Raw genomic sequence first — 22,662 nt, forward strand, 5'->3', positions numbered from 1 at the left:
TGGCATTGCTCTGGCCTCTGCCACTACCGTAAGAAACCTCGGAGTAATATTTGATCAAGATTTGTCTTTTAATTCTCATTTAAAACAAACCTCACGGACTGCATTTTTTCATCTGCATAATATTGCGAAAATTAGGCCTATCCTGACCCGAAAAGATGCAGAAAAATTGGTCCACGCTTTTGTTACCTCTAGGCTGGATTACTGTAACTCTCTATTATCAGGTAGCTCTAGTAAGTCCTTAAAAACTCTCCAGCTAATTCAGAATGCAGCAGCACGTGTACTAACAGGAACTAAGAAACAAGATCATATTTCTCCTGTTTTAGTTTCTCTGCACTGGCTCCCTGTAAAATCCAGAATTGAATTTAAAATCCTACTGTTAACTTATAATGCTCTAAATGGTCAAGCTCCGTCATATCTTAGAGAGCTCATAGTGCCTTATTATCCCACCAAAACACTGCGCTCTGAGAACGCAGGGTTACTCGTGGTCCCTGAAGTCTCCAAAAGTAGATCAGGAGCCAGAGCCTTCAGCTATCAGGCTCCTCTCCTGTGGAATCATCTTCCTGTTACGGTCCGGGAGGCAGACACCGTCTCCACATTTAAGACTAGACTTAAGACTTTCCTCTTTGATAAAGCTTATAGTTAGGGCTGGCTCAGGCCTGCCCTGTACCAGCCCCTAGTTAGGCTGACTTAGGCCTAGTCTGCCGGAGGACCCCCCTATAATACACCGGGCACCTTCTCTCCTCTCTCTCTCTCTCTCTCTCTCTCTCTCTCTCTCTCTCATCCCATTACTGCATCTTGCTAACTCGGCCATTCTGGATGTCACTAACTCAGCTTCTTCTCCGGAGCCTTTGTGCTCCACTGTCTCTCAGATTAACTCGTATTGCAGTGTTGCCTGGATAGCGTGATGTGTGTGGTTGTGCTGCTGCCGTGGTCCTGCCAGATGCATGTCATTAGTCATACTTCTACTGTTATTATACACATATGCTTATTGTCATACATGTATACTGCCAGATATTAATATATACTTTAAACATATTGTACCACAGTAGGCAAAATTATAACTATAATATTATTACTTTCATTAATGTTGCTGTAAGCTACTGTCATTACCGTCTGTCCTGCACCTCTTTCTCTCTTTCTCTCTCTCTCTCTCTCTCTCTCTCTCTCTCATTGTGTCATACGGATTACTGTTAATTTATTATGCTGATCTGTTCTGTACAACATCTATTGCACGTCTGTCCATCCTGGAAGAGGGATCCCTCCTCAGTTGCTCTTCCTGTTGCTCTTCTGGATGTTGTATGCTGTAAAGCCCTGTGAGGCAAATTGTGACTTGTGATATTGGGCTTTATAAATAAAACTGAATTGAACTGAATTGAATTGAATTGAATTGAATTGTACTATCCATATATATATGTGTGTGTGTATATATATATATATATATATATATAGAGAGAGAGAGAGAGAGAGAGAGATAGATAGATAGATATAGATATATATAGATAGATAGATATAGATATATACATATATGTATAATACACACACACACACACACACACACACACACACACACATATACACTAAACAAAAATATAAACGCAACCCTTTTGTTTTTGCTCCCATTTTTCATGAGCTGAACTCAAAGACCTAAAACATTTTCTATACACAAGACCATTTCCCTCAAATACTGTTCACAAATCTGTCTAAATCTGTGTTAGTGAGCATTTTTCCTTTGCCGAGATAATCCATCCCACCTCACAGGTGTGGCATATCAAGATGCTGATTAGACAGCATGATTATTGCACAGGTGTGCCTTAGGCTGGCCACAATAAAAGGCCACTCTAAAATGTTCAGTTTTATCACTCAGCACAATGCCACAGATGTCGCAAGTTTTGAGGGAGCGTGCAATTGGCATGCTGACTGCAGGAATGTCCACCAGAGCTGTTGCCCGTGAATTTAATGTTCATTTCTCTACCATAAGCTGTCTCCAAAGGCGTTTCAGACAATTTGGCAGTACATCCAACCGGCCTCACAACCGCAGCCCACGTGTAACCACACCAGCCCAAGACCTCCACATCCAGCATGTTCACCTCCAAGATCGTCTGAGATCAGCCACCCGGACAGCTGCTGCAACAATCGGTTTGCATTACCAAAGAATTTCTGCACAAACTGTCAGAAACCGTTGTCGTCATAACCGACTTGAGTGGGCAAATTCTCACATTCGATGGCGTCTGGCACGTTGGAGAGGTGTTCTCTTCATGGATGAATCCCGGTTTTCACTGTTCAGGGCAGATGGCAGACAGCATGTGTGGTGTCGTGTGGGTGAGCGGTTTGCTGATGTCAACATTGTGGATCGAGTGGCCCATGGTGGTGGTGGGGTTATGGTGTGGGCAGGCGTATGTTATGGACAATGAACACAGGTGCATTTTATTGATGGCATTTTGAATGCACAGAGATACCGTGAGGAGATCCTGAAGCCCATTGTTGTGCCATTCATTCATGACCATCACCTCATGTTGCAGCATGATAATGCACGACCGCATGTTGAAAGGATCTGAACACAATTCCTGGAAGCTGAAAACATCCCAGTTCTTGCATGGCCAGCATACTCACCGGACATGTCTCCCATTGAGCATGTTTGGGATGCTCTGGATCGGCGTATACGACAGCGTGTTCCAGTTCCTGCCAATATCCAGCAACTTCGCACAGCCATTGAAGAGGAGTGGACCAACATACCACAGGCCACAATCAACAACCTGATCAACTCTATGCGAAGGAGATGTGTTGCACTGCGTGAAGCAAATGGTGGTCACACCAGATACTGACTGGTTTTCTGACCCCCCCAGACCTCCCCAGTAAAGCAAAACTGCACATTTCAGAGTGGCCTTTTATTGCGGCCAGCCTAAGGCACACCTGTGCAATATTCATGCTGTCTTATCAGCATCTTAATATGCCACACCTGTGAGGTGGGATGGATTATCTTGACAAAGGAGAAGTGCTCACTAACACAGATTTAGACAGATTTGTGAACAATATTTGTGAGAAATGGTCTTTTGTGTATATAGAAAATGTTTTAGATCTTTGAATTCAGCTCATGAAAAATGGGAGCAAAAACACAAAAGTGTTGCGTTTATATTTTTGTTCAGTGTGTATACACACACACACACACACACACACACACACACATATATATACATATATATATATATATATATATATATATATACAGTACAGGCCAAAAGTTTGGACACACCTTCTCATTCAATGCGTTTTTTTATTTTCATGACTATTTACATTGTAGATTCTCACTGAAGGCATCAAAACTATGAATGAACACATGTGGAGTTATGTACTTAACTAACATATTCTAGTTTCTTCAAAATAGCCACCCTTTGCTCTGATTACTGCTTTGCACACTCTTGGCATTCTCTCCATGAGCTTCAAGAGGTAGTCACCTGAAATGGTTTCCACTTCACAGGTGTGCCTTATCAGGGTTAATTAGTGGAATTTCTTGCTTTATCAATGGGGTTGGGACCATCAGTTTTGTTGTGCAGAAGTCAGGTTAATACACAGCCGACAGCCCTATTGGACAACTGTTAAAATTCATATTATGGCAAGAACCAATCAGCTAACTAAAGAAAAACGAGTGGCCATCATTACTTTAAGAAATGAAGGTCAGTCAGTCCGGAGAATTGCAAAAACTTTAAATGTGTCCCCAAGTGGAGTCGCAAAAACCATCAAGCGCTACAACGAAACTGGCACACATGAGGACCGACCCAGGAAAGGAAGACCAAGAGTCACCTCTGCTTCTGAGGATAAGTTCATCCGAGTCACCAGCCTCAGAAATTGCAAGTTAACAGCAGCTCAGATCAGAGACCAGATGAATGCCACACAGAGTTCTAGCAGCAGACCCATCTCTAGAACAACTGTTAAGAGGAGACTGCGCGAATCAGGCCTTCATGGTCAAATAGCTGCTAGGAAACCACTGCTAAGGAGAGGCAACAAACAGAAGAGATTTGTTTGGGCCAAGAAACACAAGGAATGGACATTAGACCAGTGGAAATCTGTGCTTTGGTCTGATGAGTCCAAATTTGAGATCTTTGGTTCCAACCGTCGTGTCTTTGTGAGACGCAGAAAAGGTGAACGGATGGATTCCACATGCCTGGTTCCCACTGTGAAGCATGGAGGAGGAGCAGGTGTGATGGTGTGGGGGTGTTTTGCTGGTGACACTGTTGGGGATTTATTCAAAATTGAAGGCACACTGAACCAGCATGGCTACCACAGCATCCTGCAGCGACATGCCATCCCATCCGGTTTGCGTTTAGTTGGACGATCATTTATTTTTCAACAGGACAATGACCCCAAACACACCTCCAGGCTGTGTAAGGGCTATTTGACCAAGAAGGAGAGTGATGGAGTGCTGCGGCAGATGACCTGGCCTCCACAGTCACCAGACCTGAACCTGATCGAGATGGTTTGGGGTGAGCTGGACCGCAGAGTGAAGGCAAAGGGGCCAACAAGTGCTAAACACCTCTGGGAACTCCTTCAAGACTGTTGGAAAACCATTTCAGGTGACTACCTCTTGAAGCTCATGGAGAGAATGCCAAGAGTGTGCAAAGCAGTAATCAGAGCAAAGGGTGGCTATTTTGAAGAAACTAGAATATAAAACATGTTTTCAGTTATTTCACCTTTTTTTGTTAAGTACATAACTCCACATGTGTTCATTCATAGTTTTGATGCCTTCAGTGAGAATCTACAATGTAAATAGTCATGAAAATAAAAAAACGCATTGAATGAGAAGGTGTGTCCAAACTTTTGGCCTGTACTGTATATATATATATACACACACACTGAACAAAAATATAAACGCAACACTTTTTTTTGCTCCCATTTTTCATGAGCTTAACTCAAAGATCTAAAACATTTTCTATACACACAAAAGACCAAATAAAGATCTAGAGTAAAGTCTACATATCAGTGTGCGGAGGTTTTAGGTTTTAGATCTTTGAGTTAAGCTCATGTGTACATATATATATATATATATATATATATATATATATGTATATGTACACTGAACAAAAATATAAACGTGAGCTTAACATGAGCTTAACTCAAAGATCTAAAACATTTTCTGGGGAGCAAAAACAAAAGTGTTGCGTTTATATTTTTGTTCAGTGTATATATACATGTATGTATGTATGTATGTATGTATGTATTTATATATATATGTTATTGTTCAGACTTAGATATTTGACCCTACTTGTATGTGCCCCTGTATCAAAAGGACTGGCCCTAGCTTGGCCGCCCCATTTAAGGAGGGTAAGGGCAGTGGTTCCAGATGTAATCTTTGTTGTGTCCTTTGTTCCAAAGGTGAAACTCCGAGGAGGCTGGTCGCTCGAGGTCTTTGCAGAGTGAGACGCTGTGTGCTAACTCAACTTGGTTCTCCTTGTTGCTGGAAAGCAAGTTGCAAACCTTGTGCTTGCAAATCTAACTTCTCTGGTACAGGTTTGCCTCTGCCTTTAGCGTGGGCAAATCGTGGTCCAGGAAAAAGAGAGGCTGTGAGTAATTACCGACCCTTTAGTGGTTTGGGGCCATGGCCTCTGAGATGGTGTGAGCTGCTTGGCATGAAACAAGCTTAATATTATAAAAAAGTATAAATGGCAGAAACAAAAAAAGTCACAGCACCCATCATCTTTAAGAGCTAAACATTTTAACATTTGATTGGTTTCTGTAGAGGAAAGTATGAAAAAGTTAGCTCGTAAAAACCCTACAGAGGTAGCAAGAATTAAAAAGATAAAAGATAAAAAGATCTGGATATCATTAATGCTCAATCAGCCATCACACAAAAAGTATGATGTGCCTTCTCCTGGTGCATCACGCACACAGAAAAATAAATCAACTTCCCACTTTGTAGATCCTGCACAGGTCCCAATGCCTACATGAATGGATAAGATAGAGCTCAGTCCACAGGCTGAGAAGCCTAAGCTGGAATGACTCCTAAATTTTAATTAGCAGTGGGGAACATCCTGTAGAAACATCCTGTAGAAAATATCCTGCTGATTAAAGTCTATTATTTTTCTCTTTTTGAGGTAAAAAAACAGAGGCGGATTTTTGCTCACAGTCCAGGTTGGGGGCACCTTAACAGTGTTCATCTGCACCCACTACCCACACACTGGGGACACAGACCTGACTGACAATTGGTGAAGTATCCCTTATGGTTTTGGCCATTACATAAGGTTACAGCATCAGCTCCACAATATTTACTGTGGCTTCCTAAATCAGTCAGTTATTGATTTCCCTGTGCATGTGTTTCAAAGTCAGGATTAAGAGCTTACCTGTACATGTTGTTTCTGTGTTGGGCTCAGGGCATGGCTGGACAGGGTAGAAAACATCCCTCTCCCTCTGGATCTAAGAGAGAAAAGGAAGTAAATGAGGAAGATGAAGAATCATTTCTCTGTGGAACAGAGCTGGTACATCAAAATGAAGGTCATTTAATTGTTTGGAGTATGTTTTCAATGTATTCTTTGTCGCACCAGTTTTCTGCTGTGGTACCAAACAACCATCTGCTGATTGTATGCAGCATTTCTCTGTGTATGAGCGTTTCCAGCATCACATCAATATTAAAAAATGATGTCTTCACACCCACTGGCTTCACATGTGAATGTTGAAAACACACCCCATCTCACACAAGCAGTGCCCCCTGTGTCCGTCTCACATGTTTGAGCTATACTAGAGGAACCGCCACACTCTCACACCAAAACATGCTCGCTGATGCACACTCACAGGTCACAAGCAAATGACTGTTCCACCCCTGCAACCATACACAGCCACTTCAGTGTAATTTCAGAAAAAATGTAGGAGGGCTTTTCTGTGAGACTTTTGTATTATACACACTTAAATGATCCATATCTGAAACAAATCTGCAGCAGCTGATATGAATTGCTTCACATTTTTTTCTCCTCTTTATGAGGTCATTTAGAAACAGTTTAAATACAACAAACTACACCCATTTCATGTTTGTATAATGTAAATATCAGGGGTTCTAATATTGATCCTTGTTGGACACCTTTATCAACTATCTGTGGACTTGTCTTGGACAGAACTACAAAGAGTACAGTTCAGTGCTGCTTTTTATCAAGCAAGTCAACAAATCCTCTTAGAAGCATGACAACAAAAAAAATACTGACAGAAACCTTCAGCTATAATTTACACTTTCTAATGTCCACTGCCACCTGCTATTCACATGGTAAAAGAGGGCTCATGACCACTAGACTCACAAGTCAGTCTTTAGATGCTTTACTTAACTAAAGACTGATGACTTTCTCCCTGATTTTGTGTTTAGATGGGCAGATACAATTTCAGAGTTTAAAAAAACTCCCTACGTTGCAGAACCAATAGTAAATCTGCAGTGTGGTCCTATGGTGGCTTGCCGAACTCTTGTGCTTGTAAACATAGTCCCACTAGAAACACGTGTAGCGGTACAAAATGGCTCAGCCGTGCTCGCAGAAAACGGCGTCGAAGTTAGTGGGTGTTTGTCGCGTTTGCAGCGACACATTCTCGCCAACTAAAAGTAACAAACATAATCTTTTACAAGGCCATGACTCATCCGTCCGGCCGGACTATAGAAGGAATCGCCTTGTTGTTTACAAATACCTCCGGGTAGAAAACCAGCAGAGCTTTTAGCTATATATATATATATATACACTGAACAAAAATATAAACGCACCACTTTTGTTTTTGCTCCCATTTTTCATGAGCTGAACTCAAAGATCTAAAACATTTTCTATCTACACTAAAGACCATTTCCTCACAAATATTGTTCACAAATCTGTCTAAATCTGTGTTAGTGAGCACTTCTCCTTTGCCGAGATAATCCATCCCACCTCACAGGTGTGGCATATCAAGATGCTGATTAGACAGCATGAATATTGCACAGGTGTGCCTTAGGCTGGCTACAATAAAAGGCCACTCTGAAATGTGCAGTTTTGCTTTATTGGGGGGGGGGGTCAGAAAACCAGTCAGTATCTGGTGTGACCACCATTTGCCTCACGCAGTGCAACGCATCTCCTTCACATAGAGTTGATCAGGTTGTTGATTGTGGCCTGTGGAATGTTGGTCCACTCCTCTTCAATGGCTGCGCGAAGTTGCTGGATATTGGCAGGAACTGGAACACGCTGTCGTATACGCCGATCCAGAGCATCCCAAACATGCTCAATGGGTGACATGTCCGGTGAGTATGCTGGCCATGCAAGAACTGGGATGTTTTCAGCTTCCAGGAATTGTGTACAGATCCTTGCAACATGGGGCCGTGCATTATCATGCTGCAACATGAGGTGATGGTCGTGGATGAATGGCACAACAATGGGCCTCAGGATCTCGTCACGATATCTCTGTACATTCAAAATGCCATCAATAAAATGCACCTGTGTTCGTTGTCCATAACATACGCCTGCCCATACCATAACCCCACCGCCACCATGGGCCACTCGATCCACAGCGTTGACATCAGCAAACCGCCCCCCCCACACGACGCCACACATGCTGTCTGCCATCTGCCCTGAACAGTGAAAACTGGGATTCATCTATGAAGAGAACACCTCTCCAACGTGCCAGACGCCATCGAATGTGAGCATTTGCCCACTCAAGTTGGTTACGACAACGAACTGCAGTCAGGTCGAGACCCCAATGAGGATGACGAGCATGCAGATGAGCTTCCCTGAGACGGTTTCTGACAGTTTGTGCAGAAATTCTTTGGTTATGCAAACCGATTGTTGCAGCAGCTGTCCGGGTGGATGGTCTCAGACGATCTTGGAGGTGAACATGCTGGATGTGGAGGTCCTGGGCTGGTGTGGTTACACGTGGTCTGTGGTTGTGAGGCCGGTTGGATGTACTGCCAAACTGTCTGAAACGCCTTTGGAGACGGCTTATGGTAGAGAAATGAACATTCAATTCACAGGCAACAGCTCTGGTGGACATTCCTGCAATCAGCATGCCAATTGCACGCTCCCTCAAAACTTGCGACATCTGTGGCATTGTGCGGTGTGATAAAACTGCACATTTCAGAGTGGCCTTTTATTGTAGCCTAGCACACCTGTGCAATATTCATGCTGTCTAATCAGCATCTTGATATGCCACACCTGTGAGGTGGGATGGATTATCTCGGCAAAGGAGAAGTGCTCACTAACACAGATTTAGACAGATTTGTGAACAATATTTGTGAGGAAATGGTCTTTAGTGTGGATAGAAAATGTTTTAGATCTTTGAGTTCAGCTCATGAAAAATGGGAGCAAAAACAAAAGTGGTGCGTTTATATTTTTGTTCAGTGTATATATATATATGTATATATATATATAGCCTATATATCACATTTTTCACATCACTGTATCACCATTTGGACTAATCCGATGTTTGTAAAGTCTATAAACACAATGATTGAACAAACATGACTATTTCTGTGTGCACGTTTAGCTGGGCTAACCGTTAGCTGTTAGCCCTGTTAGCCGTTAGCAGTGTCTGTAATAACTCATTAAACGGTCCGTGAAAAAAATATCTTTTCCAGCGGATATCTTAGTTACAACATGATTGAGCTAGCAAAGCAGTTTTGTGTTGCTGCTGCTGCCATGTGTGATATTTATTCAGTTTTGGGAAGTCACGATGTCTAGAATGCATCAGTGGCTGCAGCTGACAGGGACAGCTAACAGCAGCAGCAAAGCTAACATCAGGACGTCATCTGTTAAAAGCCCCCTGTTGTCGGATACGACATGAAACTACTCCAGTTAGCTCAATCATGTTGTAGCTATGACATCTGCTAGAAAAAATATTTTCTTCATGGATGAGCACACGTTTGATAAAACGGAGTTAAATCTCTCGGCATCCATTTTCAAGCTCTCTGTGTGTTTGTTTCCTTGCGGACGAGAAAAGGAGGAGCGCACATTTCTGAGAAGGCGTGTCCTTTTCAAAAATGCAAGAGGCGTTGCTTTGTTGCCGGCCGTTTTCGCTGGTGTGTTAAACACACTTTAGAAAGGAGTGTCCCCAGACTATCAGAAGGTGGAGATCTCTGATTGTCTGGTGGCAAGACTACGTGACCACTGCCCCTGGGGGAGTCCTGGTAGGGGTGGGGGGGTGGGGGGGTGGGGAGTATTTGCTACAAGTCATCCGGTCAAAGCTGTGTCTGCATACTCTAGTCAAACATGTTTTCAGTAGGTGTTAGCCTTCGCCAGTATTGTCTCTTGTTGCCGATTCTGTTTGTGATAATCATGGACAGAATCTCAAAGCACAGCTGGGGGGAGTAAAGTGTCAAGTTTAGGGACCTCAGAATTGCATTTCTGCTTTTTGAAGATGATGGTTCTGTTGGCTTCATCATACCATGATACCCAGCATGCACTGGGGCAGTTTTCAGCTGAGTGTTAAGTGGTTAGGATGAGAGTTAGCACCTCCAAGTCTGAGGCCATGGTTCTCTGTCAGAAAACGGTGGATCGCCCCCTCTGGATTGGGAGAGTTACTGCCCAAAGCAAAGGAGTTCAAGTATCTCAGGGTCTTGTTCACGAGTGAGGGCAAAATGGAGCATGAGATGGACAGGAGATTTGGCATGGCAACCGCACTGATGTGAGCACTGTGCCAGACCGTCATGGTGAAGACAGAGATGAGCTGAATGGCAAAGCTCCCAATCAATAGTCTATTACGTCCCGACCTTCAACTATGATCATGAGCTTTGGGTAGTGACTAAAAGAATGATACTCTGGACACAAGCAGCTGAAATGAGTTCCCTCCTCAGAGTGGCTGGGATTAGCCTCAAAGATATGGTGAGAAGCTTGGACATCCAGAGGGAGCTCACAGATGAGCCACTGCTCCTTTGTCTAAAAGGGGCCAATTGAGGTGGTTCGGGCATCTGATCTGGATGCCTCCTGCTGCCTCCCATTTGAGTTTTTCCAGGCACATCCAACCAGTAGGAGGACCCAAGGTAGACTCAGAACACGCTGGAGGGATTGTATATCCCATTCAGCCTGGGAACGCCTTTGGATCCCCCAGGAGAAGCTGGAGAGTGTCGCCGGCGAGATGGCATCTGGAGTACTTGGCTCAGCCTGCTGCCTCAGCTACCCAGCCCCTGGATAAGCGCGTGGATGGATAGATGGATGGATGTTTTCGATAATTATGATCTGGGCAGTTCTGCTGATGGACCCTGCAATAAGCGTTTCTCCTAGAACTGCACGGCCTTACTCACAGCCATACAGCAGCTATAATTTACCAGTTACTTTCTTTTTTAAAGTTGAATCAAAAAACAAATATTATTGTAGCTGAACTTGTGTTAAATTTTTTTTTAAAAAAGTCATGTGACTTTAAAAATAGTGCTTATGTTAGTTCAAACTGACAACAACATCAGAATATGCCAAAATCACCAGTGTCTGACAATACCTAGGGACCCCAATAACTTGAATATCAATATTGTTACACACCTCAAAAATCCAGTGTTAGTTGGACTCTCTTTGGGGTTTTTTGGTGAGTTTTTCCTTATCCGCTGAGAGGGTCCAAAGGACAGAGGGATGTCGTATGCTGTAAAGCCCTCTGAGGCAGATTGTGATTTGTGATATTGGGCTTTATAAATAAAATTGATTGATTGATTGATTGATTGATTGATTGACTCTATCCATAACACCCTGCAAATGACTCCTGATGGCTAATCTGCTGTAACACAGCCCTATAAAAGATGTACAGAAAAGACTGTCTCCAACACCATTGTTGTTGTTCTTTATTACTAGTTTTCTTCCTGCTGTTGGGTTCTGATTATATCTAAGTCTCCATCCTGTTCCATGTGGTGTTACTGTCACATTAGCCCAGTGGCTCTTGTTCACACAAGATCTGTTCTCTGGTTCTACTTTGGTATAAATGTGAGTTAACAGATTATATAGAAAGAGATTGCTCGAAATATATGTGTTGGATTTTAACAACCCAACATATGATTGACACAATGGATATTAAAGGCACCTCAGTGGTCTGCTGTGTAACTCCTGTAAGCAGAGCCATCAGCATGATCTCATATTTAGTTTTCAGTTGTTTATTTCTGAAGCCAATGAGTCATTCACTTGTGTCAATGGATCTGTTGTCCTGTCTCCATATTGCCTGCTATCAATATCCTGCAGAAAAGGAAGATATGCAAAATAGAGCAACTCTCCAACATGCAGGAGACAACAGGCAGCATTTATCAATCTACAGCCAAGCTGCAAATGTTCTTTCCCTGCTCTTTGACACAGCTCCTGCAACCATGTAGTAACTATAGAACACACTGTATTTATTTTGTATCAAAATGATCTTAAAAGATTTTCAGTGGGTTTAGGGGTTTGTTTTAACAATGTTTAGTGTGTGATATTGGTTGTTGAATACATGATGGCCTTTAAAACCCTGAGGAGATCAACAGACTACAGGGACTACACACTCAGATGACAAACCCAACACATTTTTAAAAACATATTAGTTCCACCTAGTTCATAAAAACTGTTTTTGCTGAATGCTGTATAGAGACATGTTAGCTGAGATTTGCACCAAATGTAATTTGGCAAAAGTAGTGGTTTTATTGAGCAAAGACAGCTTCAATTATACAGCTTGTAATGAATACACCTAAACAACAACAACAACAATAATAATAATATTAATAATTACTAGACAATGCATTCCCTGCGGAACATGCGTGTGGATGCTGAATGCTGAAATAAAACAAAATGCTGCAAGTGCAGAAATATCAAACAAATTGCCACAAACATCTGAAAATCCTCACAGAGCTGAATGTTTTGACATTTGAATGGAAAGTATGTAGAAGTAGTGATAATTCAAAAAAATGTACAGGAGAGGTAGTAGAAGCAGTACTACTGTCATTGATCTAGATTGTGTGATGTCATCAGTAATGTCACCCACTGTAAGCAGTGCAATACACACCCATTATAAACTCAGAAAATGTCTGAAAAAAACATAAAACTTGAACTGCAATTATATTAAAATGGTAAAAGATATCAAAGAGCTGAATTATAGCTTAAAAGTTAAAGTTCTTGTGACCTGTTTAAGATTTAAATGCAGCTGAAAGTATGCAGAAGCAGTAGCATTTCTAAGTGGAGTGGGTTGAACAAGATTTAAAGATTTTCTCCATAAAAATACATTGCTGAAAAAAGCTTAATATCATAAAAAGTATGAATAGTAGAAATATGAAAAGTAATAGCAGAAATGTCATGTAGTTGTAGTTGCTTGTTTCTTATTGAGCAACATCAAATGAGACGATGCGCACATCACCAGTGGTGGGTTTGATTCGAGCCTGGCATGAACCGCTCGGACGGGCTGTAACGACAGTTTGACACCAGTCTATCTTCATCAGACGCCCGGGCAGGGATCGGTACTGAGACCCGGTATGAAACAACCCAAGTCAAGGTTAATCAACACCGCAATAACAGTAAGCTCCGCTATTATCGGTGTAACTTTTTAAAGTTTCGGTTTCATGTATCATCATTGTGCAGCGGTGGGGCCGCGGTGCAGATGAAGGGAATATAACTTCGAGATGACCCTAGTTAACGACAACTGCGCTTGTTACTGTGAATAAGTGCAATAAAACCTCTGCCAGCCAAGCCAATACTTTATCAATACATTTAATCAGCATGCAGAAAGCCATATTTCAATCTGCTCTGTCCACAGTCTCTTTGATACTTTGATTTGATTTGAATATCAATATTGTGGCTGCAGAACAGGGCTGTACGTTAACTTTTTTAGCCCATAGCACTGGTGCTACAGAGGGTGATCATTTTGTAGCACAGACCAGAAAGTTTGTAGCACACAAGCATAAAATGTCCATTACCACCTCTACAAATTTTTTGTAGTCTGTAGATATATAATCCCTCCAGCGTGTTCTGGGTCTACCCCGGGGCCTCCTACCAGTGGGACGTGCCCAAAACACCTCCAGCAGGGGGCGCCCTGGAGGCATCCTGGTCAGATGCCCAAACCACCTAAACTGACCCCTTTCGACGCGAAGGAGCAGCGGCTCTACTCTGAGCTCCGTCCCGATGTCCGAGCTCCTCACCCTATCTCTAAGGCCGCGTCCAGCCACCCCATGGAGGAAACTCATTTCCGCAGCTTGTATCTGCAATCTTCAATTCTTTCGGTCACTTCCCAGAGGTCATGATCATAGGTGAGGGTTGGGACATAGAATGGACCAGTACACTGAAAGCTTCACCTTCCGGCTCAGCTCCCTCTTCACTGCGACGGACCGGCCCAGCACCTGCATCACTGCAGAAGCTGCACCGAACCGCCAATCCATCTCACGCTCCATTCTACCCTCACTCGTGAACAAGACCCCGAGATATAGATGAACTCCCTCACTTGAGGCAGTAACTCTCCCCCAGCTCGTGGGCAATCCACCGGTTTCCGGCAGAGAACCATGGCCTCAGGTTTGGAGTTGCTGACTCTCATCCCAACTTCTTCTGCAAACCACCCCAGTGCATGCTGGAGGTCATAGTGTGATGAAGCCAACAGAAACACATCATCTGAGAAAAGCAGAGATGCAATTCTGAGGCCCCCAAACTGGACCCCTTCCTCCCCCTGTCTGTGCCTCGAGATCCTGTCCATGAAAATCACAAACAGGATAGGTAACAAGGGACAGCCTTGGCGGAGGCCAAAACCTACCGAGAATGTGTTTGACTTTACATCAAGTATGCAGACACAGCTCTCACTTTGGTCATACAGGGACCGGATGGCTCAAGCCCGGCACCCCATACTACCGCAGTACCACCCACAAGACCCCCCGAGAGATGCGGTCGTAAGCCTTCTCCAAGTCCACAAAGCACATGCAGACTGGATGGGGAAACTCCCACGACCTCTCCAGCAGCCTCACAAGGGTAAAGAGCTGGTCCACTGTTCCACGGCCAGGACAGAATCCGCATTGCTCCTCCTGAATCTGAGGTTCGACAATCGGTCAAAGCCTCCTTTCTAGCACCCTGGAGTAAACTTTAACTGGGAGGCTGAGCAGTGTGATACCCCGATAGCTGGAGCACCCCTCTGGTCCCCTTTTTTGAAAATGGGGACCACCATCTTGGTCTGCCACTCTGCAGGCACCATACCTGACCTCCATGCGACACTGAAAAGGCGTGTCACCCAAGACAGCCCAACAATGTCCAGAGCCTTCAGCATCTCAGGGCGAAACTCATCCACACCAGGCGCCTTGCCACTGGGGAGCTTTTTAACTACCTCAGCAACCTATGCCAGGGATATGGGCGAGAGTTCCCTGAGTCTTCAGGCTCTACCTCGTTCACGGTGGACGGGTTCAGGAGGTCCTCAAAGTGCTCCTTCCACTGCTCAACGATATCCCCAGTTTGGGTCAGCAGTTCTCCTGCTCTGCTGAGCACAGCCTGAGAAGAGCCCTGCTTTTCCTTCCTCAGGTGTCTAACGGTCTGCCAGAACTTCCTTAAAGCCAACCGAAAGTCCTTCTCCATAGCCTCCCCCAGCTACTCCCACACCCGGGTGTTTGCTTCAGCAACCGCTACAGCTGCAGCCCTTCTGGCCAACGGGTACCTGTCTGCTACTTCAGGAGACCCCTGGGCCAGCCAGACCCGAAAGAGGAAGTTGGCCACGACAGACAACCTTCTGACCACAGCTCCTAGCAACCGTCTTCACAATGGAGGCTTTGAATATGGACCACTCAGACTCCATGTCCCCAACCTCCCCCGGGATGCACGAGAAATTCTTCTGGAGGTGGGAGTTGAAGACCCCATGGACAGGGGCTTCAGCCAGACGTTCCCAGTTCACCCTCACTATACGTTTGGGTTTACCAGGTCTGTCAAGCAGCCTCCCCTGCCATCTGATCCAACTCACTACCAGGTGGTGATCAGATGACAGCTCTGCTCCTCTGTTCACACAGTCTCCAAGACACACGGCCGCAGATCTGATGATACAACCACAAAGTCGATCATTGATCTTTGGTCTAGGGTGTTCTGTTACCAGGTACACTTATGCACCTCCCTGTGCTCGAACATGGTGTTCATTGTGGCCAGCCCATGACTCGCACAGAAGTCCAATAGCAAAACACCACTGGGGTTCAGATCAGGCAGGCCATTCTTTCCATCACCCCCCTCCAGGTTTCTCCGTCATTGCCCACGTGAGCGTTGAAGTCCTCCAGGAGAACTGTGGAGTCCCCACCTGGCATCCCTTGCAGGACACCGCCAAAAGACTCCAAGAAGACCGGGTAGTCCGCACTGCTGTTCGGTGAGTATGCACAAACAACAGTCAGAAACCTTCTCTTTGCGACCCTCTCGTTCTCTGGGAGAACCCCAACAAGGTGACGCTACCACTTCCCGCACCAGCTCCAGCTCCAGCTCGTTCCCCACCAGAGAGGTGACATTCCACGTCCCCAACGCCAGTCCGTGATGTCAGGGATCAGCACGCCCGGCACACAATGCACCTGACCCTGATTTCTGTCCCTGCCCCATGGCCTAAGGCCCGGCAACCAGACGCTTGCTGGCACGGAGGCAAAAAAGTGACACCTGTGGAACATCAGTTAGTTGTATTCTGGACTAAACATAAATATTACTGCAATAATGCAGATGTTTTTTCTATCTGCTCAGAGCACATTATCTGCCTATTATCTGTATAATGTATTTGTATTCAGTTACATCCCCATTACATGTCTGACCCAGCTGAAATATGCAGAATGTGTCCTGGATCTTTGACATGACATACACAGCTGTGAGGTATGTCATGTCTGTACAGTAATCTTTTAGCCCTCAAATTCAGCCAGGCAAAGGCAAACCTGACAGAAGTACACACCTGTTGATTTAAAGAGAAGCAACACACCAACAGCATCATACAAGATTTCTTAGTGACTCACTCATGACATGAGTTAGTCAGTTATTAATGGGGCCTGGCTCAGTGCATTAATAGACCTAACTCTACAACCAGCAAATCATTATGAAAATTTTTGGATATATCTACATACATACCTGAAACATGCCCTGAAAGTTTTATTCAAATCGACCAAATGCAAAAATAGATTATGAATCCGCAATTGTTTATCCAATCATCGCAAAACTCACATGATATATTTCATAGCACTATTTAACCACGTATGCAAAGTAATCTTGAAAATGCTCACATGAGGTTGCCACAAAACAAGCGCATTGGCCTTTTGCAAAATTTGGCCATAAATTAACAAGGGTTCGTTCAAACATCACCACAATTGGTGGATATTTTTGACTAAGCCATTGAAGCATGTCCTCAGAATGTCTCTGCAATGTACCAATAGGGAATGACAGTGTTGCCAAATAAAGAGCATGGCCCAGCAGAAATTTGGACATAGATGAACGAGGATCTGATTGTCATAAAACCTGTTGGTTATCTTTCATACAGGTGTCATAAACTGTCAAAGGCAAATCCTTTGACAATTCCTTCGCAGCTTTCAATTTTAATGGTCCATGCCAGCTTGGACCCCAGAATTGCTGCTTGTGGCTATATTTATTATTATTTTTTGTTTTCACAAATTTCCATTTGATGGAACATTGTTGAAATATAAGATTTTCACCATAGATCATAAATTGTGTGCAAATGCTGCCAAAGAAATATGACCCCAATTGGCCAGATGGTGGTACGGTAATTAGTCAGATTAAATGAAAATTCGAAACACAAGTGCAGTTCAATGTGCTCTACAAAAAGCCTTAAGAACTATCAAAGTCAAACTGACGAGATTTTCCACCATTTGGACACAATTTAGACAACTTTTCCTAAACCACAGGTCCGATTTGTACCAAATTTCCTATGGATCATTACTGGACCATTAAAATGTAACCAAAAGTTTGTTTATATCTCATTGTGTTTGTTTTACAGATACTGATCAATAAACTTTCAAAGCGGAATGGCTCAGCACATAAACAGACCTAATTCCATAACTGTTTGGCCAATCATCACGAAACTCGCAGCATATGTCCACGACATATGAACATACCCTTCTGAAACTGAAACGTACCCTTAAACTGTCATTCAAATTAACCATTAGGAGACACTTCCAATGCAAAAAATGGGCATGGCATGACACAAATTAGACTATAAATCAGAAATTGTTTGTGCAATCATTACAAAACCTGTGGCATATGTTTCAAAACAATGTTGAACCATAAGTGTAAAAGTATTTTGAAAATGCACAACAGGGGGGCATCAGCTATTCCGAGTGCTTTTTTAAACTGCTTGGAGGTTTCTTCACCACCACCACCACCATCACTTATTGATAGAAAGGGCAAAACAATCCCTTGTTTACAAGAAAACACAGTAACTTCACATTTCCAATAGTTCCAATGATCCCAAGAGAGGAGGAAGTAGCAGCACAGATGTGCTCATCAAAGTCATCACCAAAACATCACCAAAGTTGGTGGATATTCTTAATCAAGCTTTAGAAGCCTGTTCCCAAAATGTTTCTGAAATTGGCTAAAAGTGGGCATCTGCTGCCAAAGAAGAGCACAGCCCAGCACAGATCTGGAAATAAATAAATGCGTGTCTGTCTGAACATTACAAAACCAGCTAGTCAAAACTGTCAAAGGTCTTGATCCTTTGCAGCTTGCAACTTCTAACGGTCTATACTGGCTTGAACCCTGGAACTGCGGCTTGCAGCTACATATGCATCCTGTAAAATAAACCTTAATTCACCTAAAACACCTATCCAAGACATAGACAAAATAAACGGAAAGCTGTTCTTGTTAGCTCCTATTGGCTAAAGTGAGGTGTCGATCAAAAGGTCAGGAGTGTCCCCATTTTGAGATACACTAGTTGGTTTGTTTATATGCAGAATGGGAGAAATTATGGCTAATTCGTGGACAAATATGAATGTTTGAAACAATGCAATTACAGTTGGTGGATACCTATGGATGTAATAATGTGTTGGGACTAAGTACTTTGCTGGATTTAGAACCTCTGGACCACTGGCAGTGTGTGAGAAAAACATGGGAGCTGTGAAAGCTGTGATTCGGTCTGGATAATATGTATCTAAGGCTTATGAGTTATGACTGTTTTTGTCCGACAGAAAAAAACATCCATCCACACAACCTCATTTTACAAAATATCTATGTCTACACTAGAACGCTAAAACAACTACAAATGTTCACGTGTGCAGTGTTCACACACAGTGTTGTTGCTACTGTATGTCCACAACTAAAAGCTGGTGCTCTACATATTTATGGAGATGTATAACCACTGCATTATCAACAACATGGTCCTGCAAATATTTCACAATAAAAAGCCTTGTGTTTACCAATAAAGTGATTCTGTCCACAGAAACATTGTCAGGGGACTTTTATTTTGAAATGGAAACAGGAAGTGTTGAGTAAAAAATATATATATATTTTTTTATGTTTGTGATGATATAAACATTGAAACTGTAGCAAAAGATGGTATGATGTCAATATGATCATCAAAAGACCATTTTCACTACCTATTTGTTGCTGAAAACGTGTGTATGCGTGTTAAAAAATAGGCAAGCAGCAAGACTGCTATTCTCTAAATGAGCCCGTCTGTGGTCTGGGCGTTAGTTGTCCATCTGAAAACTGTTCAGCTAATGTTACCTTTGTCAAAACACCTACTGGAGACCTCATCACCACTGATTCCATTCAGTTTAGGGATGCACAATAATATCGGCATTTCATCAGTATTGGCCAAAATCGGCTATCACAATCTGCCAACATGCTTTTTCTTAATTTGCACAATGAATGAATATTCTATACACTGAAAAGTATTCTATTTCATGTCTCCATCTGCTGGTGGGCCATCATGATAAGAGTATGCATGCATGATACAATGTTAATTCCACCACCGAAGAGACTTGATGATCATAAAAATTAGGTCGGGAAAAAAGAAATGGATAAATCGATATTGGTTATCAGTCAAATGAGTTGTTACTAGTGCTGCACAATTAATCTAGTCGCAATCGCGATGTCAGGCTGTGTGATTACATAACTGCATAAAAGGCTGCGATTTGTGATTACATGTAAAAGCTAAAGTATACTTGCTGCACGAAACGCATGCACGTGCAGTTTTCGTGCACGTTTGGCTGCCACGCATATTTTGCGGTTGTTTGGTGCGTAGACCGCACACTTCGCTGTGAGGTAGCGTGACGTGTACACGAGATGCAATGTTGACATGAACCCTAGAGGCGCTCGTGCGAAGTATAGCTAGAGACTGTGAACATGAGGTCGGAGGTGGACTGGTGAAAAGGATATAATGGAATGAAAGATGTAGGAGCAAGGTAGACCCAGAAGATGGCAGTAATGCAACGTAACGGATGCCAACTGCCATAAAACCCCAAAGAAGAAGAAGTCCCTGTGCTTTTCCTCATCGAGTGCTCACATGGGTAAAACAAGGGAAACAAACTCCCCATGTGATTGGTTAAGGGGCCGCACATACCATCTCCAATAGCAGCGGAGACTACGCCTTTTCCTCTGCTGAGATCTTAACAGCAATAAAATTATCATCTCCTCTTCATCGAGAGTGTCCATGTTTGTGTTTATCCGGAAATACACTGTCACCGCCTTCTTTGCTTTTCGCGACCTCTGTGTCTGAGTGCTGCGGTCTGCCCCTAGCGGAGACCACCAGTATCAGGCGTTTTGGCTGCATCGATGAACGTCCGTGCTGCAGCAAGTATACACACAGGTGCAGCACACCGTGTACGCGTATGTTTGGCCACGCAGCAAGTATACTTCTCGCTTAAGTGTGTGCCTGTGGACGTGACTACCTCTCCTGTAGTGTGTGGAGTTTGTTGACATTACGGCCACAAGCTATCCTGGTGTGTGCAGCACGTATAGTCAGGTGACCACCCGGCGTGCAGCAGTGACCAACATAGACACTGAAGAAGAGCATGAGCACGACCATGAACAGGCTGAGTTGGTGGCGACAAAAACGCAACATCTATTATATGGCGATACTTAGGATTCAGGTACAGCAGCGTTGAACAGAAAGACGTGCTGCGTGAAAGTTTAAAAGTTAAAGTTGCCACGTTCCGCAGCGACACGACCAATCTATATCAGCACTTGAGACAGCACAGAGAAAAGTAGGAAGAATGCATGCAAGAGAAAGTCAAGCCAAGTAACGTTAAAGACAGAGACAACTGAAAGCCACCAGGGCCTCATAAAACAGCATCCAAGCACACTTATGTATACATTTGTAAGTGACACAGAGAAATCATGGACTCCATAACAAACTATATAATAACAAATGAAAAACTGAGCAATTTTGCTCGGGCCAACTTGACATGCTGCTGTGTTGTGCTATGGTGTGCTGGAATTTGTCATTTATGTGACAGCGCCTGAACGCAACACAGGCTCGCTCCGCTGTGTGTCCAGTGCCGTGCTGCACTGCTGTGTGAGCAGCATGTTTGACTGTGCTCAGTCTGTTGATGGTCATCTACACACTGTCCATAACAATAACTATGTCAGGCAGGTCAGTGCCCTCCTAATATAATGTAGGGGAAACACTTAATCAAGCAAGAAGACCCATGATACCATTTTTTTTTTATTATATTGTAATCGCAATCACAAATCGCATTATTGTCCACCATAATCTCAATTGCACATTTTTATCAAATCGTGCAGCACTAGTTGTTACTCATCAGCATATTGGATATTGGCAAAAAATCCAATATTGTGCATCCCTAGTTCAATTTAAGGACAAAGAAGCTAACATAAACATATGCTGCTCTGGACATGTGAAAGTTTTCCTTCCACTCCCCATCAACAACAATCCCATTCTGGAAAGTGTTCCACCGTCTGCTGGTTGGACGAGTCCTAATCCAAAACCGGACTTGAAACCCTGGACACTAAGGTGGAGCAAAAACACTGGGTGCAGCAGATGTGTCCATAAAGTGGTGAGTTTAAGTGTAAAGTCGTCATTAGAACAAGCAGTGCTAACAAAATGTTAGCCAACCGGTAGTCCACCATTGTTACTGTTGTTTCCAGCGTTTGCTCATTACACAAAGCATCAATAGGCATGCACCATTTGAGATGATGACATCGTCTCCCAAATACTCCGTTTTACACGTCCACAAAGATTAACAGTAAATGGGTTTTAATCTTCACTTTAGAGGGCATCTTAAAAAAATATCCATTTTAGGTACCTAAAACTCCATTTGCATGTGGATGAGTGGCCCAAATGTGGAGGAAAATATACATTTACAAAAATATCTGGATATAAATCACAATCATCAAAAATCACTTCAGAAGGGCCCACGGACAGGCTGATGGATTTTTAGGTATTCTTTGTTTTCATAAACAACTGCTCTAGAACATTTACAGTACAGGACCACTGACATATTGACTAACATTTCTGAGTAGCTTAACTTGTTCTGATATATAATAATATATGACATGCTCAGCTAGGATGTAGGATGACTTTGCTATAAGCCTGTATATAAAGGGAATGAAAACTGAACAAAGCGTTAACGGATAACTCCATATGGACACATTTAAAATATGCCAATCTCTTGCAAGACATTGCCATCAAATCTGTTCTCGGAGACTGCAGATAAAATGACTGTCACCATGACATTTTAAAAATACAATCCAGTCCAAAATCCAAAAGGAACAGGCCAAATGGATTTAAAAGAGCTTAATAAAATAACACTCTAAAACAGCACTGCACTGTACAGATATTCAGACATGTATTGTTATC

General features: G+C 43.2%; 1 protein-coding gene across 4 annotated transcripts in view; it reads right to left on the reverse strand.

Annotated features, from left to right (window-relative positions):
- Window positions 1-22,662, reverse strand: part of akap13 (A-kinase anchoring protein 13) — a 207,115-nt gene that overhangs the window by 134,552 nt on the left and 49,901 nt on the right. For all 4 annotated transcript variants that reach the window (XM_049574388.1, XM_049574389.1, XM_049574390.1 and 1 more), the window contains one exon: window positions 6,333-6,405. In XM_049574388.1, the coding sequence (XP_049430345.1) occupies window positions 6,333-6,405 (73 nt within the window). The remainder of the gene's footprint in view (window positions 1-6,332; window positions 6,406-22,662) is intronic.

The sequence above is a fragment of the Epinephelus fuscoguttatus genome, linkage group LG4, assembly GCF_011397635.1.
Source record: "Epinephelus fuscoguttatus linkage group LG4, E.fuscoguttatus.final_Chr_v1".
NCBI lineage: Eukaryota > Metazoa > Chordata > Actinopteri > Perciformes > Serranidae > Epinephelus > Epinephelus fuscoguttatus.